General features: G+C 39.9%; 1 protein-coding gene across 1 annotated transcript; it reads right to left on the bottom strand.

Moving 5' to 3' along the window:
• Nucleotides 1-1,002: 1,002 nt before the first annotated feature.
• Nucleotides 1,003-15,123, bottom strand: LOC134755341 (chorion peroxidase). The gene is made up of 15 exons (XM_063691865.1): nt 14,902-15,123; nt 13,611-13,784; nt 12,587-12,759; nt 12,064-12,202; nt 10,097-10,243; nt 8,774-8,947; nt 8,115-8,311; nt 7,030-7,216; nt 6,280-6,477; nt 5,796-5,940; nt 5,112-5,271; nt 4,686-4,844; nt 3,928-4,132; nt 2,857-2,971; nt 1,003-2,255 (listed from the first exon to the last, which is right to left on the bottom strand). Exons 1-15 carry the CDS (start codon nt 15,011-15,013, stop codon nt 2,186-2,188), a joined length of 2,355 nt encoding a protein of 784 aa, XP_063547935.1. The 5' UTR covers nt 15,014-15,123; the 3' UTR covers nt 1,003-2,185.
• Nucleotides 15,124-15,246: the final 123 nt, after the last annotated feature.

Here is a 15,246-nt window from a genome sequence, read left to right as displayed (position 1 = left end):
ATAAAATTTCTGTAATTACAAGCCTACTTTAACTGCGTCCTAAGCGACGTCCTTCATATGGGACATCACGCTTTCGCCTCGTGCTTTAAAGTGTGCTCCGGCTAATTGCTGCAGACAAACATGTCACCTCGCTGATGTACACGTGGCTAATAGTAATAACGATATAATTAATTACTTTCCTCTAGATAACACGAAAGCAGAGGTATGTTTTAAGACAGATAGGCCACTGTCATCTCGCTCGAATCTGGAGAAACCGAAATGGGGCAGATCCTCTGCCCTACAGATGCACAACACAACTACTTAGTGTAAGGCCTGAGTGGACGCTCGAGTTGGGCGTGTAGCGGAGCGGAGCATGCGGCGTGCATGCTCCGCTCCGCTGCACGCAAACGTATGCGAGCGGCAGCCATGCATGCTGCTCAAACCTCTTGGACGCTCGACGCCACGCTGCACGCTCCGCCGAACGCTCCGCTTCGAGCGTCCACACACACAGTGAATCCTTGTATGTTTGAAGGTAGGCAACGACTAGAGTTAGAAGCAACCATAGGCTGCGCAAGCCGCAACGCTTGCTTGCCACCGTCATGGTATACTCGTAACGAAGTAAAAGAGTTATTGGAATACAAAAAATAAACACAGCTAGAATCTGACCAAGCTAAGTCTAAACCGCTCTGGCAAGCAACGGAGTGTATTAGTTTTCTCATGATTCTATTATACTTATGATGTCCATTTGATAGTTGCAGAGCCTTCGTTAATATATAAAAAATATTGCCATTTTTCTAAGAAGAGAGAAATATACAACCATGATTTGTAGGTAAATTGATCGCTTTAATTATCTTTAGAAAATCAAGAATGTGGAGCTCCATTGCATTTACAAATACATAATACAATATTTACTAAACTATTTGATTAAATATATATATACAAATTACAATCATATTTATAACTAAGTAGAAAGATGAAGATTAAGTAGAAATTATAGAAAATGTAGATAACTTTATAAAACTATGTATTGGGATGTATATTATTTATACAGAGCAATTTTCCCAATCTTAGTTTTTTATAAATCAAATAATCCTAAGTCTTTAATTAAGTAGGTACATTGATAAAAAATTATAATCTTAATCTACGAAAAATACATAGTTTATTTATTATACCGCTTTTACACTACTTAATATAATTATTATGGATATATTACATTAGATTAATACATTATTCTATTCATTATACAACGATTGAAATTTATTCATTACAGATTACACTCGATTAATAACATAACACATTTCTAATATAAAAATTCACCACTGCTCATGTACACCTATCATTTACACTTTAAACATTTCGACTTGTGAGCTCAGTAGGCACAAGCCACCTTTGAATGTTAAATGTATTCAGTATCATGCGTCATGCACCTGTGACATAATCAGATTAATTAATAAAAAATAAGAGCACTTTAAAATCACATTTTTTCACAATTAATTTCTTCCAACATTCAAATCCATCAAACTCCCAATTCATGTATTTTTTCCGGAAAAAATCATTGAATCAGGTTCTTCGACGTTCGCAAGAGAAAGACAGATAATAGACGGAGGACACTTGTTAGAATCAAAGAAGAATTAGTTATTGACACAATTCTAATATCGCTTTGTATATAAAACCCCACTGTCGGGCACCAGTGGGATTCTAGATTGGAAAGGAAAAGATAAGAATACAAAACGATAGAAGCTTTGTGTCAGAACCAATCAACGTAATAGTAGATGAATCATTGTAATCAACAAACCTACAACATTTTAACGATGTTTTCAAAGGTTGCATGCAAAATTGGCTAATTGAAATCGCTTTTAAAACACTGTTAAAGAGTTTTAGGGAAAAAAGAAGATGGTAAAATAGTTAGTTTGAGTCTAGCAAGTGTGAAAGAAAATAAAGAAGAATAAAAGAAAAGTTTAAGAGGATATTGAAAACCGTTTCGAAGAAACCAACCAGGCCACACCAAGAACAGAGGAAGAAATGAATGCGTACTTTGATGATATAATTAATCTTATAATCTAATAAGAGTTCTATGAGTACATTTCACATCTAATAAATTCAGCACTGGAGACGTTCAACGCTTTAAGCTGACACTTGTTTAAAGAACACTAAATATTTGACGTTGATCATGAAACATTTGATGTTCTAGATCGCAAGAGCATAATTAAATATCCCTAAATCTGCTGAGGTCCACTGTTGGGATGAGTGGGCTGTCGCAAGGCACCGGCTCATTTCTGAAAATGTAATTAAAAAAAGGATAAATATATAGTGATAAACTTTGAGACAATTGAGACTAATAATTTCAAGAACCATATTTTTAAAGTTTAAAGTCTGTAGGGACAACCCTAATGGTTTTTGAAAGGGCTGTAGTAACAAAAAAGAGTTTCAATAACACCATAGAGTAACTTATACTAGAGCGGTACTGTCATAGTAAATTTTGTAACCCCAGTAAATTCACTGCCATCTGTCGACACACTTTAAAACTAAAAATGAAGATTTATAAAAATACGATAGAATGTATTTAAATATAGATAAATGATTTTTTTTATTTGCATTAATTATTTTTATCATTTTGACCCATGTTCTTTCACTGATATGCGTTAAAATTGTTAAATAACAAACGAAACCGTCAACGCCATCTATACATACGACTGTAGGCTAAAACTAGTAGCGCCCTCTGAACGAGAATCAAATTTTCTTGATTTTCGAGGTACGTTTTTTCCTTAGACTGTATCCATCTATTACGGAGTTATATCTATCTTTGATGACACAAAAATGACATACTATATAAAAACTACCTATACTGCAAAACAAACTTGAATCGGATTAAATTACCCAGGTAAATCTGCCCTTAGGAAAGCACTCGGAGGTTGAGAGACGAGCTCAATACCGTCTTTGTTGTCGCAAATGATTCTGGACAGGGTCACCTTCTTTATTTCAGCTAGTTGACCTGAAAATAAATCAGATTGTTTCGAAAAAATTTTTTTTATTCCTATACAGACACTTTCTTGGACAACCCCATGCCTTAGTCGACCGAGATAACAGCATCACACCTTATGTTAGGTACACCGTTGTACACGTTATAGCAGTCTTTATTATGGGCTAAAGTATCGCTTCACTAATTAACACACAGAACTTTTCTGGGTGCCGGCGCGATCTTCCCTTTCAAATAAGAAATAGAAATGATTTGAGTACACTAGTACAGAAATATCCTGCTATCTTGATATAATTTCTTTTGGCGATTTAAAGTCTTTTGTATTTATGTACACTTATTATTTAAAAAATTAAAAATTAAAATTAAAATATCTTTATTTATCAATTAATACAATTTCACAGGCACATTGCAGTGAACCCCGCACTAGGCATGGCCTGTATCGCGGGGTTCAAGGTCATTATGAGTTATATTAAACCAATAGTATTACATATATTAAACATAAGGATAAAAGAAAAAGAGGTGTGAAGTGTGAACTTGTATGTGTGTAAGCTTGTTGTGAGGAGGGAGTGAGATGTGTGTGTTTGTGTGAAATCTAAAAGTGTAATGTATTAATTGTGTTCGCGCGTTATGAAAAAGTGAATAGAAGAACTCGAAAAAGAATGAAGAAATTAATCTTATGAATATGTAGTGTTAGGAGTCTCGTGGGAAGGTTTCAGAATTGCTTCTGATTCCTCATAGTTCCAGGACTTTAGCAGGTTTAGTATATGAATTTTTACCTCATTTACGTTACAATGCCTAATGTCACAAATTTTAACTACTTTATTATAAACGTGCGGGAAGAGAAATACCGAGAAGCGCTGAGCAAAAGAAGTGATGACACGGGGTTCGGGGATACTGTAATCTCTTCTTGAAGTGAGCGTTTGATGTTCCGGCAGACGAAGTTTGGATTCGAAGTTTCCATCATTACTTACCAGGCGTAAAAGCTCCAGGGTTAACACCAGGCCCATGCTCATAGAAGTAGCGGTCTCCTTTCTTCATCCTGGAGAACTGGTCAGCGATGATATTGGCGAAGGTCGCTCCGATGATACTGCCTTCCACTGGCTCTTCTAACAGACCACCGATCCAGAGGTCGATGTCATCAGGGCTGGAGTAGACGGAGGACAGACGGTTTGCCGCCTGCATAATAAATAAATGTGCGTTAATCCTAGGTTCATATCGATTATAATTAGTAAACCACTTTAATTAACAAATAGCATATAAATTTTGTATAAAGGAGACGTTATCCTTTATAATGGATTTAATGTTTAAGCTGTTGAGGGAGAATCAGATATCATTCTTCTTTATACTGTACATTCTAAAATCCATCTTTAACTGGCAACAATAGTCGATGGGTAAGGCGTACGGCTTTGATACTGTGGGTTTACATACGGGTTTAAACCCTTTTTGGATTTTATTACAAATATCGTAAGTATCATTGATCTATATTCATACTTATTGCGTAAATTGATAATAATTGAATTGATCACAATAAAATCCAACAAAACTCACACTTGAAGGGAACTACCTGAATTCACCAAATATCAAGAGTTCAATAAGCATACGTTAACAGTTTTATGCTCTGATATCGTAATAGTCACACACACGTATACGGATAGACGTCGCATCAGGCCCAAACCAACGGGATTACTCCGCACTAGTAATAACATATTTTAGGATTATTAAAACTCACGCTAGGAGGAAACTGGTTGAAATCACCATAGGGCTTTAATCCGATTAGCTCGCGATAGTTGTTGTATGATCTGACGCCGTAGTCGCGTGCGCGCTGTATGTTGATAGCTGCTAGATCTAAGCCGAAGGGGTTGCCTCCGTGGAACAGGTAACGGGTTAACTAGAAAGAAAAACATACCAGATATAATAAAAGAAACAGAGTAAAAAACAGTCAAATTAAATAAGGTAGGTATACATTAAAGAACATACAAAAATGTCCACGATTAAGTTTATAGAACATAAAGGACATATGCTAAAGGGACAAAAATAATTAGCTTCATAGTTCACTGCTGAGTGACGTTGATCGATCTGTAAACTATTTACCAGTGGCGCTAGTGAGCATGTTAATGGTCTCATAACAAAGAGCGTAAGCTCAATGAATACGTACAGATTCAGTGACAAAAGGATCGACGGATTGCATGGGTTGCCATGAGAGTCCTGTCAGTGCACGGTCGAGAAAGGGTCGCAGGCGAAGGCGTGATGGCTGGAACATCACTTCTGGAAGTGATATTGTTTCAAACACGGTGCCTTTCGCCGGGCTGGGGATTCTGAAAAACATTAATTGCATGATCATTCAGGCCGGTCATTCTCAAAAAATATGTTTGCAGTCTAATTGCGGCGACCCATACAAAATTGGCAATTAGACGCAAACGTAGACAATCATATTCTTAGAGCATGACCCAGGCGTGCGCTGATGCGTATTCATCACAACTCACAAATAATGTATACTTTCCTTATTCATTACTATGAACTAAAGCTAAATGTTGTTATTAACGGACAAGTAAGATTTAAGGATGACTCACGTTAGACCGGGCCGTGACCGGGCCGGAGCTTCCGGCGCTTACTTTTCTATGACATGACAGGTGATCACGTGATGCTTTCCATAGAAAACGAAGCGCCGGAAGCTCCGGCCCGGTCACGGCCCGGTCTAACGTGAGTCATCCTTTACACTGGCCGCTAGATAGATAGATCTATTATAGATCGACGACGATGTCGAGAGAGCCTAGCCGAACGCTTAGACTAAACGAGGCCTTGAAACGGGATTCAAATGTAATTTCACGTGTTCACTTACACCAGTTTCCCATCCACGACGGAGTGTCCGAATCTCATGGCGGCCGTAGAGAATTCCGTGGAAAGCGCTGGATTCACGTGAGAGTCGTATGACGTGGAGTAACCACCAGCTGGGGACAGCCCGAACGCCTGGACTAGACGTGGACCTGGAATGGGATTAAATAACCTTTTCATTCAGTGCTAAAATAACAAAAGATGACTTAAGTAAGTCGGGTTGTTTTTTGGTTCTCAAATACACAAGCAAAAAAAGGACTAAAAATATGGTAAAAGCGCTGTTCTGTGCGCTCGTACTCTTGAACAGAAAAAAAATTGAATAAAACTTGTATAATACGTCCCACTGCTGTATATAGACCGTTTAACAAGAGGGTTAACAAGCGAATACTCGAGAAATGTTGCAAACGTTGATTGGGTTTAATCGCAATTTGAATATATGAATTTAAAGAAGTTAATCATTAAGGAGATTTTGAAAAGAAATGGAAGCATACCTAACAGTAGCGGCAGCCATTCATTATAAATAATATGCTGGAACTCCGCCTGCAGGATGCGCCTGGCTTCCAAGAATACCATATCCTCGTCCCAATCTGGATTAAACCTGGTCAGGGCCTGCGCCACACGGTTGTGTTCTCTGGTGAAAATAGTGTGGAGAAGGGTGAGGGAGATCACTTGGTTGCCGTGGTTATCGCCTGGAACAGAGCCAATTTTATCTAAGTTAAAAATTTCACGATTTCCTCATATTATTATTTATTTTAATGGGACTTAAGAAGATAGAAGATGTTGATGAAAACTTTGGCCAATCTTTGACCGAGACCACGGGGAAAATGCCGTCCTCGAAACATCAGAGGTAATTTTAAAGCTTACGTAAAACGGATAATAATGTTATCTTAGTTGTGATCTGAGACTTCAATATATTTTTCGCTGTTTCATGGAGGTACTCGTAAATTTTTAACTTAGTTACGGGGACTCATACCCCAAGGAAAACATGAAATAAATCAATTCGTTTATTTATGTCCAATACTTCAATAGCAGTAAAACAGACTGGACATCGTCATTTGGTCTGAAAAAGACATGAATTGAGAAAATATTGTACAAAAAAAGGATGGCTTTAGTTCTTGAAGTCTTTCATACAGGACATGAAATATTACTTAAAATCGAAGTAGGCATTTAGTCCAAATATTTATAACCACCATAGCTACGACGTTTGGTGTCTGTACTAAAATAAATCGGTATAATGTTACCTGACTCAAAACAAGCTGACCCCTCGTTGGTGGTAACACACTCTCCCCTCTTAGTCAAAGGAGGAAGAGGCCTCCCATAATCGTTGAACGTGTTGAGGAAACCACCGGCTGCTCGGAGCAGCCCGGGCTTGGAACGAGAGTTTCCGTACAGCTGGGATAGGTCTGCGTAGTGGGTGGCGCCGTTCATCTAGAAAAAAAAATGCTGCAATCGTCCAGTCGTTGCTATGAGACACCCTGGTGTCCAAGTGAAGTATGATGAAGTTCATCTCCAATTCAATATAGCCACAAAAAGTATTACAAACAGATCACCAGACCGGAATATATTATCGTCGTCCATGGACCGACAACTTAAGAAGTACTGTAATTTCCGATCCGCAAAGGATCGAATCTATATGATGCCGACTGGTCTGGCCTAGTGGGTAGTGACCTAGTGACCCTGCCTGAGAAGTCGATGGTCCTGGGTTCAAATTCCGGTAATGGTATTTATTTGTGTGATGAACACAAATGTTTCTTACTGAGTCATGGGTGTTTTCTATGTATATAAGTATGTATTCATCTATATAAGTATGTATATCGTCGCCTAGCACCCATAGCACAAGCTTTGCTTAGTTTGGGGCTAGGTTCATCTGGGTAAGATGTCCCCTAATATTTATTTATTTATATTAAATCATTTTACGGTTTAGACTCACTTGTTTTAGTCACTCGCGCGACATGTTTCGGAGAGCCTAGGTCTCCTTTCTCAAGCACTAATAGTGCGAGCAGCGTTCACGACGACCGTGTATTGTAACATGTCGCGCGAGTGACTAAAACAAGTGAGTCTAAACCGTAAAATGATTTAATGTTAGTATGTCTCACAACAGTTTAAATTCGATTATTAATTTACCTATATATTTTTTATCTTATCATTTATTCTGGATGCATTTTTAGGCCACTACTTTGCAGCTCACGCTTCACTGTGGATCAAGTCTATTGTTGTAGAAGAGGGTACTTGTTCAGACTAGTACAGCCAGGGCTGACAAGTGACAGTCTAAAAAAGAGGGACGTCAAAAAAAGGTTATGTAGACGACAATTGTCAATGTAGATACCTGTTTAGCATAGCCCACAGAGCAGTCGCTAGCCGGAGCCAGCTGGGCTCTGACGAAGTTGAGGCACGTATGACGGAAAGTACCGTAGAATGGATCATCAGGAGGGGCGTCGATAGGTGCACAGCCCCAGTGCTGCTGGTCTTCAGGAAGTGGGACCTCGCCGTCGCCAGCGCAGCAGGAGATCGCGCTTCCGTTTCCTGTGGATAATGGAACTTTGAATAAAAAATTTAAAGCAGATTGAGTGTCGATAAGCAAACCTGGCTAGCTATTCGAGTGCTTGGAAAATAAATACCCGTAGTCTTTTATACTCTTCTCTTAGCATTTTTCATGGTTATTCTCCTTAGCTTTTATCATACCCTCAGTAGCTGCTTTGGGATCTAAGGTCTCTTTTCCGACTTTTACTCCTCTACTTCGCACGTTTTTCAACATCCTTTCTTATAAAACCATTGGCAAGTATGCTATCCCTCGCACGTCCTGGTTATTCTCCCCTCTAATGGGCACAGATGGAGACTGTTATAGCCTGCAGTTCCCATTTATCTCATAAAATATGATAGTATATTACCGATTGACCATTTTCGACCGTTGTGGAAAGGGAGGAAGGGAGGCCTTTGCCCTGCAGTGGGATACTCTAGGGCTCATATAAATAAATAATACATTACCGATAGTGAACACTACGCCGGCACTGACATCGTGCGATATGAACTGCCCAAACTGCATGAACATGAGGTTGTGGGTGTTGCTGGGACGGTTGGCGTCGATAAGCAACCTTTGGCTAACGACTCGAGCGCTGGGGAGGGGAAGGCCGGTGGTAGAAACTCGCATCGCCCATATTCCTGTAGAAAATATATGACGTAATCGCTCTGCTGTTACCAAGGGCCTGACACTCTTTGATAGAGAAATATAGTCTTATTGCGATTCCTATAACAGGAAAGAGAAAATAGTGCCATGCTTTATCCTTATCACCAACCGGGTGGCATCATAGGTAGGAGGCGATGGCAAAATACCGAAATTTATAAGAGTGAAAGAGAAAAAATCCTATGCTGCACAAATTTTAAATGAATATTCTTTCTCTTACCCCCGGTCGCTCGGTGGCGCGTCTATAACTACTTGTATATTATACTATGTCTATGGCTGTTACCATCAGAGATCAGATTTATGGCATAATTAACAGCCACGATAATAGACTTTGGCTATATATAGGAAAAAACATCAAATCAGAAAATATGATGAATTTATTTGTTTGTGTGATATTTTATGTAATTTACAATCGAATTTAAACTGTCGTGGGTGATATGTCACGAAAATTGAGAATTACCATTAAACCGTAAAGTTAGTTTAATGTAATTACAATTTACAATTACAATTAATTTACAATTTTCGTTTCAAATCTTGCTACTATTAATCTGATCATGCATGGTGCCGTGACCGCAAAAGTGTCTAAGGGAGAATGGGCCGGAGATGAATTAAAGGATTGGTTCAACCGTATAAAAATGTACCTACCTACCATTGACTTATATATTACTTCGTAATGACGGGCCTTACGGGCATTAAGGGCCACTTTCACCATCCCACTAACCCAGGGTTAACCGGTTAAACCTGGAGTTACCATGGTTACCAGTACAATTTGACATTGGGTTAACGGTTTAACTGGTTAACCCCGGGTTAGTGGGATGGTGCAAGTGGCGCTAAGAAAGGTGGCACAGCGGTGTCACGCACACGAATTCGAGTCAATCGTGTAACGCCACAATGCGATTGGTTGATGAGTTCGCATCACGCGCGCGATTGGTCAAAACTAGTTGCCTTAGACTGCACGATTGGCTCGAATTCATGAGTGACACCGCTGAACTAGCACCTTTCTTAGTGCCCGTAAGGCCTGTCTTTATATATAAGATGATATGTCAATGGCGACAATACAAAAAAAAATTAAACAATTGTGGAAAACATTAAAAAACACTTTTTTAATATAAAAGTTTACTAGGTACCATCACTGTAGTCCGGTGGAAGCAGTCTCTCGTATTCAGTGTGAACAGCACCTCTCATGGGGAACTCTGGGTTGTTGCACTCTCCCTCGATACTGCGGTAGCGGCTGGGTGGGGTCGGGCACGATGGGGGCGGCGGGCAAAATGGACCTGTAAACACATACGAGTACATACATACACAGGTTAGAAAAAAATAATGGGCCCTGGAAGGAAAGTTCTTTAAAACCATAACTCATTTTACTCAAAGGAAACATTCAAAGATTTTTTTCAATTTCGCCTATCTAAAAATATTCTTGAGTACTAAATAATTGATTTTATGGATATTTTGTACGACAGACGAGTGTAAGACCTAATGATTCTTAAAATAGCAAATGTTTATTTTTTGAAATTTTTAGTCGGTTCGATTCCCGGGCGAGACAAGCTAATTTAAAAAATCTTTGCATGCAGTTTTGTTTTTTTTTTAATAAAAGAATGTTTACTTTAAGTAAAATGAACTTAAGGTTTTAAGGCACTTTCCCTCCAGTGCCCATAATTTTTTCCCACACTGTATACCTACTTAAACGAGGGCTGAGCACGGTCGCATTTTTATCGCCTGTCACCATTCCTGTCACGTTCTAACAAGTATAGAAGTGCGAAAGTGACAGGCATAGTGACAGGCGATAAAAATGCAACCATGCTGCTACCGCAGGTTGTTTAATCTGCCCCACGTTATCTCTGTTGCGTAATTTTTGCCAAATATGTACAAACTGATAATGTAATCAAAATAAATCTGTTTTATACTATCTTCGTATTTATTCGATTTTATATACATATGACATGGTAAATATATGACTTATTAAATCATTGTATAAAAAAAGTCATTGCACGCTGATTGCAACACTTTTAATAATTATTAAGTTAAAACTGAACTTATTAACTAAGTTTTAATTTTAACTAAAATAGTAGGTACTTAATTAATAAAAAAGTAGGTAGAGTAGGTCGGTAGTAAAATCCACGATGACGCTTGGTTTAAGACACTCGCCAGTAAGCGAGCCAAGCGTCATCTGCGCGACAACTGTTCGCCACGGGCACACTACACCTGCCTGGCTTGCGGTCATGGTTGCCGCTCCCGTATTGGCTTACACAGCCATGTGAAACGTTGTCACCCTACCTGACACTGTCTGTATAGTCTGCAATAGACTGAAAGGCCTATGATGATGAATTAATATTGAATGAGAATGAGGATAAAATTAATTACGTCAAAAACCTGAAAATGAGGGAACAAAGGGAGAGAAAAATCTGTTTTATAATAATAAAGGAACTCATTTATCTGTTGTACATTACTGAAAGTGAAATGTATAAATGGTGTCTGCAAAATTCTGGTCCGCTTACATCTCCTCAAAGCTATACAGGGTGGGCGGCCAAAAAATATGTGCATTGCCGTTGCCAGGGAGATTATGGGATTATACTGAGCAACTTTTACTATGGGACCAACACCGAAATCGAAGCCTCTCGCCGAGAGTCTCAGCACCGTTCCGATCCAATCGGAGAAGCGGGAGACGAGACAAGGAAGAGCGAGAAGGGAGCGAGAACGAGTGTGTACATGGCACTCGTTCTCGGCCTGTCTCGGGGTCTCTCGACGAGTGTGTACAGCCCATGAGATTCTGGTCAAATACATACTTCTCTCACTTTCTCTCTCTCTCTCTCTCTCTCTGTCCCTTTCTCTCTCTCGCTCTCTCTGTCCCTCTCTCTCTGTGTCTGTCTCTTTCTGACCCTCTCTCTGTCCCTCTCTCTCTCTGTGTATGTCTCTGTTTTGACATTTTGCTGGAACATCAGTGAGCAGCGACCACGACCAGTGAAACCTGTGTCGAAACGTCGGTAAATAAAGGTGACAAAATAAATTCGCGATAGACCCGATTTTAAATGTGATTTAATAAATTTGAAATTCATTCATTTTAATAAATAGATACTTTTAACATAGCAAGGCTTACCATCAGTATTCCCAGTGAGCCCCAACGCCAGGTCGTCGTCAGAGAAGGCTTGCCGCGACTTCAACTCCTGCGCAGTGAACAGGTTCAGCAGCGCGCCCAGTCCCAGCTTTTCTGCTCGATCGTCGTATGTCATTACAGACTGGAAAATAATGTTTAATAATAATATTTCAGCCTACTATATACAGCCTAATAATACTTCCCACTACTGGACATAGGCTCCTCCTTTCATTCACTGGCCCAATTGAGGATTACACATACACCTTTGAATCACTTACTAACAAACACGAGTGTCAAAATGACGCAAGGGAATAAACGATTATCAATGCATGGCTTGTTAGACATAAGATTCTCCAGATAAACTGGATACAAGTAAGATCAGCCCGCTCTGACTCATAGAAGCAACCTTCAGCGCTATGGAAAATGACGATGACGTATAGAGTTGACTAGACGCTCACGCTCGGGAGATGCTAGGGGGTGGTGGCCCTAGGTGCCCCTCCGTGCAGGAACATAAAAAAAAACTCACCAAGTGATGCGCGAAGCTTGGCGCAGTACTATTAACCAGCACATGCCGCTCTTTCAACAGCTTCATGGCCTTGCTGAGCCATTCTGCAAGCTTTTTCCTTGAAGCAGTGTGGGCTGTCTTCACGTCTTCAGCTGGTACTGAAGTAGCCGCACGGGCTTTTAGGTCGGCTTCGGCTGAAATAATAATGAGCATTTTTATTTGTAAGTACTCTGCTACTTTGTCCTTACTCTTGTTAACAATTTTAACTTGTTACCTCCTTTGAGGATTTATTTTACGTTACTAAGTGCCTGTACTTCTAATAATACTATCTTCTGTCTTCAACTAGTATTCTGATATCCCTCAGTATTTCCATGAGATAGTAAAAAAACTGGCATGAACGCGTTTAAAAACATAATGAAGTGACGGCATGATTAGTACTAAAGTTTCCTCCATTCTAAAAGCTTACAGATTGTCCCAAACCAGCATGTAGACTTCCTGTAAAGCAGCAGACTCCCAGCAGATCCCTTTGGCCCGCTAGATGGCAAAGCGGGTTGCTGGCTCCGGGTCTTCTGTGGGCCGGACACTGGATCTTAGGCACGCAGCGCCCATGGCGAGGACAGACATCGCAAGGACGTTCGTGGCGTGGGTGTGATCGTGCCCTACACATACATATCAGCATGTAGGCTCCCAGTGAAACAGCAAACTCCAAGCAGATCCCTCTGGCCCCCTAGATGGCACAGCGGGTTGCTGGCTTCAAGTCTTCTGTGGGCTGGACACTGAATCTTAATAGGCGGGGACAGACGTCGCAGGGACGTTCGTGGGTCTATGGTCGTGCCCTACACATACCAGCAACAGCACGTAGGCTCCCAGTGGAACAGTAAACTCCAAGGAGATCCCTTTGACCCGCTAGATGGCACAGCGGATGAATTGCTGGCTCAAGGTTATCTGTGGGCCGGGCACTGGATCTTAGGCACGCAGCGCCCGTGGCGAGGACAGACATCGCAGGGACGTTCGTGGCGTGGGTGTGATCGTGCCCTACACATACCAGCATGTAGGCTCCCAGTGAAACAGCAAACTCCAAGCAGATCCCTCTGGCCCCCTAGATGGCAAAGCGGATTGCTGGCTCCGGGTCTTCTGTGGGCCGGACACTGGATCTTAGGCACGCAGCGCCCGTGGCGGGGACAGACGTCGCAGGGGCGTTCGTAGGTTTGGTCGTGCCCTGGATAAGTAAACATTTAAGCCAGGTTTGAATTTCCATGCCTCACGCGCGTTGTCTTAAATCAATCAATCAAAGTCAATGTTTTGTCAACCAAATTGTTTACCGTAAAATGTGCCCTTTGCACCAAAATACGAGATTTAAAATTATTTATTAAAATTGATTCTGATTTAAAGTAAACTGTGACGTACTTTAGTAGTACGAGTCGGACACGCGCACGAAGGGTTCCGTACCATTACGCAAAAAACAGCAAAAAAAAAACACGTTTGTTGTATGGGAGCCCAACTTAAATATTTATATTATTCTGTTTTTAGTATTAAGTTATAGCGGCAACATAAATACATTATCTGTTAAATTTCACCTGTCTAGCTATCACGGTTCATGAGATACAGCCTGGCCTGGTGACAGACAGATGGACGAACAGAGGAGTCTTAGTAATAGGGTCCCGTTTTTACCCTTTCGGTACGGAACCCTAAAAATCAATCCCTATTTCACTTGGTCACGGCATCACACGTGAACGGGTGGACCAATGTCGCTAATTCTTTTTTGTTTTGTTTGTTATTGTCAGAAGGCTCTTATGAAGGCAAAAATTAAAACATGGCAAAAAAATAGATATTCACCCCATGCCAAAAGTATGGAAACAACGTTGTTTTCTTTAATATCTCATGTTTCTATCTTTGTTGTATATATTTGTAAACTAAGACTTACATAAGGCAAACCCAAAAGATTTAAAATACACGCTTAGTATCAAAACATCCTAAAATATTTTCAAAAAGCTAAAAAAAATAAAGTAGGAAAAAGTTACATAATTATACCTACCCTTTAATTACATGACAAAAATGTTGAATTGGCAACTATCACAGCCAGAGTAATTTACTTTTAAAATGTTCTAAGTATTATTATTTTTACCAAATTGCCAATGAGTAGTATAAATTCCATCGCTTAAAAGATCACACTTTTCTATTGAAATACAAGGTTGTTTCCATATTTTTGGCCTGGGGTGTAGGTGAAACGAAGTTCACCGGGTCATCTAGCTTAGGATATCTTTTGTTACACATTGACGTAATACTACAGTGAGGTCAAAAATTTGTAGAAACATTCATTTTTATTATAACCTCACCTTTGTTACCATGCGGGACCAACGGTTTTCTATGTTCTTGACTCACTATCTCATTCGGACACACCACCACAATATAGAAATACACGTACAAAATGAACTTGAACAATTCCATACTGGCTACTAAACTAATACAAGTACTTATTCCAAATTCAAAAATACATTATGCGATGCGCACCGTGTTGAAGCAGTGGTGAAAATGAAAGAATAATTCATACCGATGTTTGAATTTAGAAATATATATAAACAAATGAGGGTAGATACGAATGATACCTACATGTCACTGATTGACTTGAGATCTATATGACTTAGAGGATATAACCAAACGGAGACGCCTTGCCTGTAATT

The sequence above is a fragment of the Cydia strobilella genome, chromosome 2 (genome assembly GCF_947568885.1).
Source record: "Cydia strobilella chromosome 2, ilCydStro3.1, whole genome shotgun sequence".
Classification (NCBI taxonomy): domain Eukaryota; kingdom Metazoa; phylum Arthropoda; class Insecta; order Lepidoptera; family Tortricidae; genus Cydia; species Cydia strobilella.
Note: the sequence above shows the minus strand (reverse complement) of the source record. Positions and strands in the feature narration are given on the sequence as shown.

Bases quoted from the DNA above. Each gene is read 5' to 3' on its own strand.
- LOC134755341 (XM_063691865.1), bottom strand. From the start codon at position 15,013: ATGGAATTGTTCAAGTTCATTTTGTACGTGTATTTCTATATTGTGGTG. The intron at 13,785-14,901 runs GTGAGGTTATAA...TTACTTATCCAG, and splicing joins GGTCCCGCATGGTAACAAAG to GGCACGACCAAACCTACGAA. The intron at 2,256-2,856 runs GTAATTTAATCC...TTACATTTTCAG, and splicing joins CTAAGGGCAGATTTACCTGG to AAATGAGCCGGTGCCTTGCG.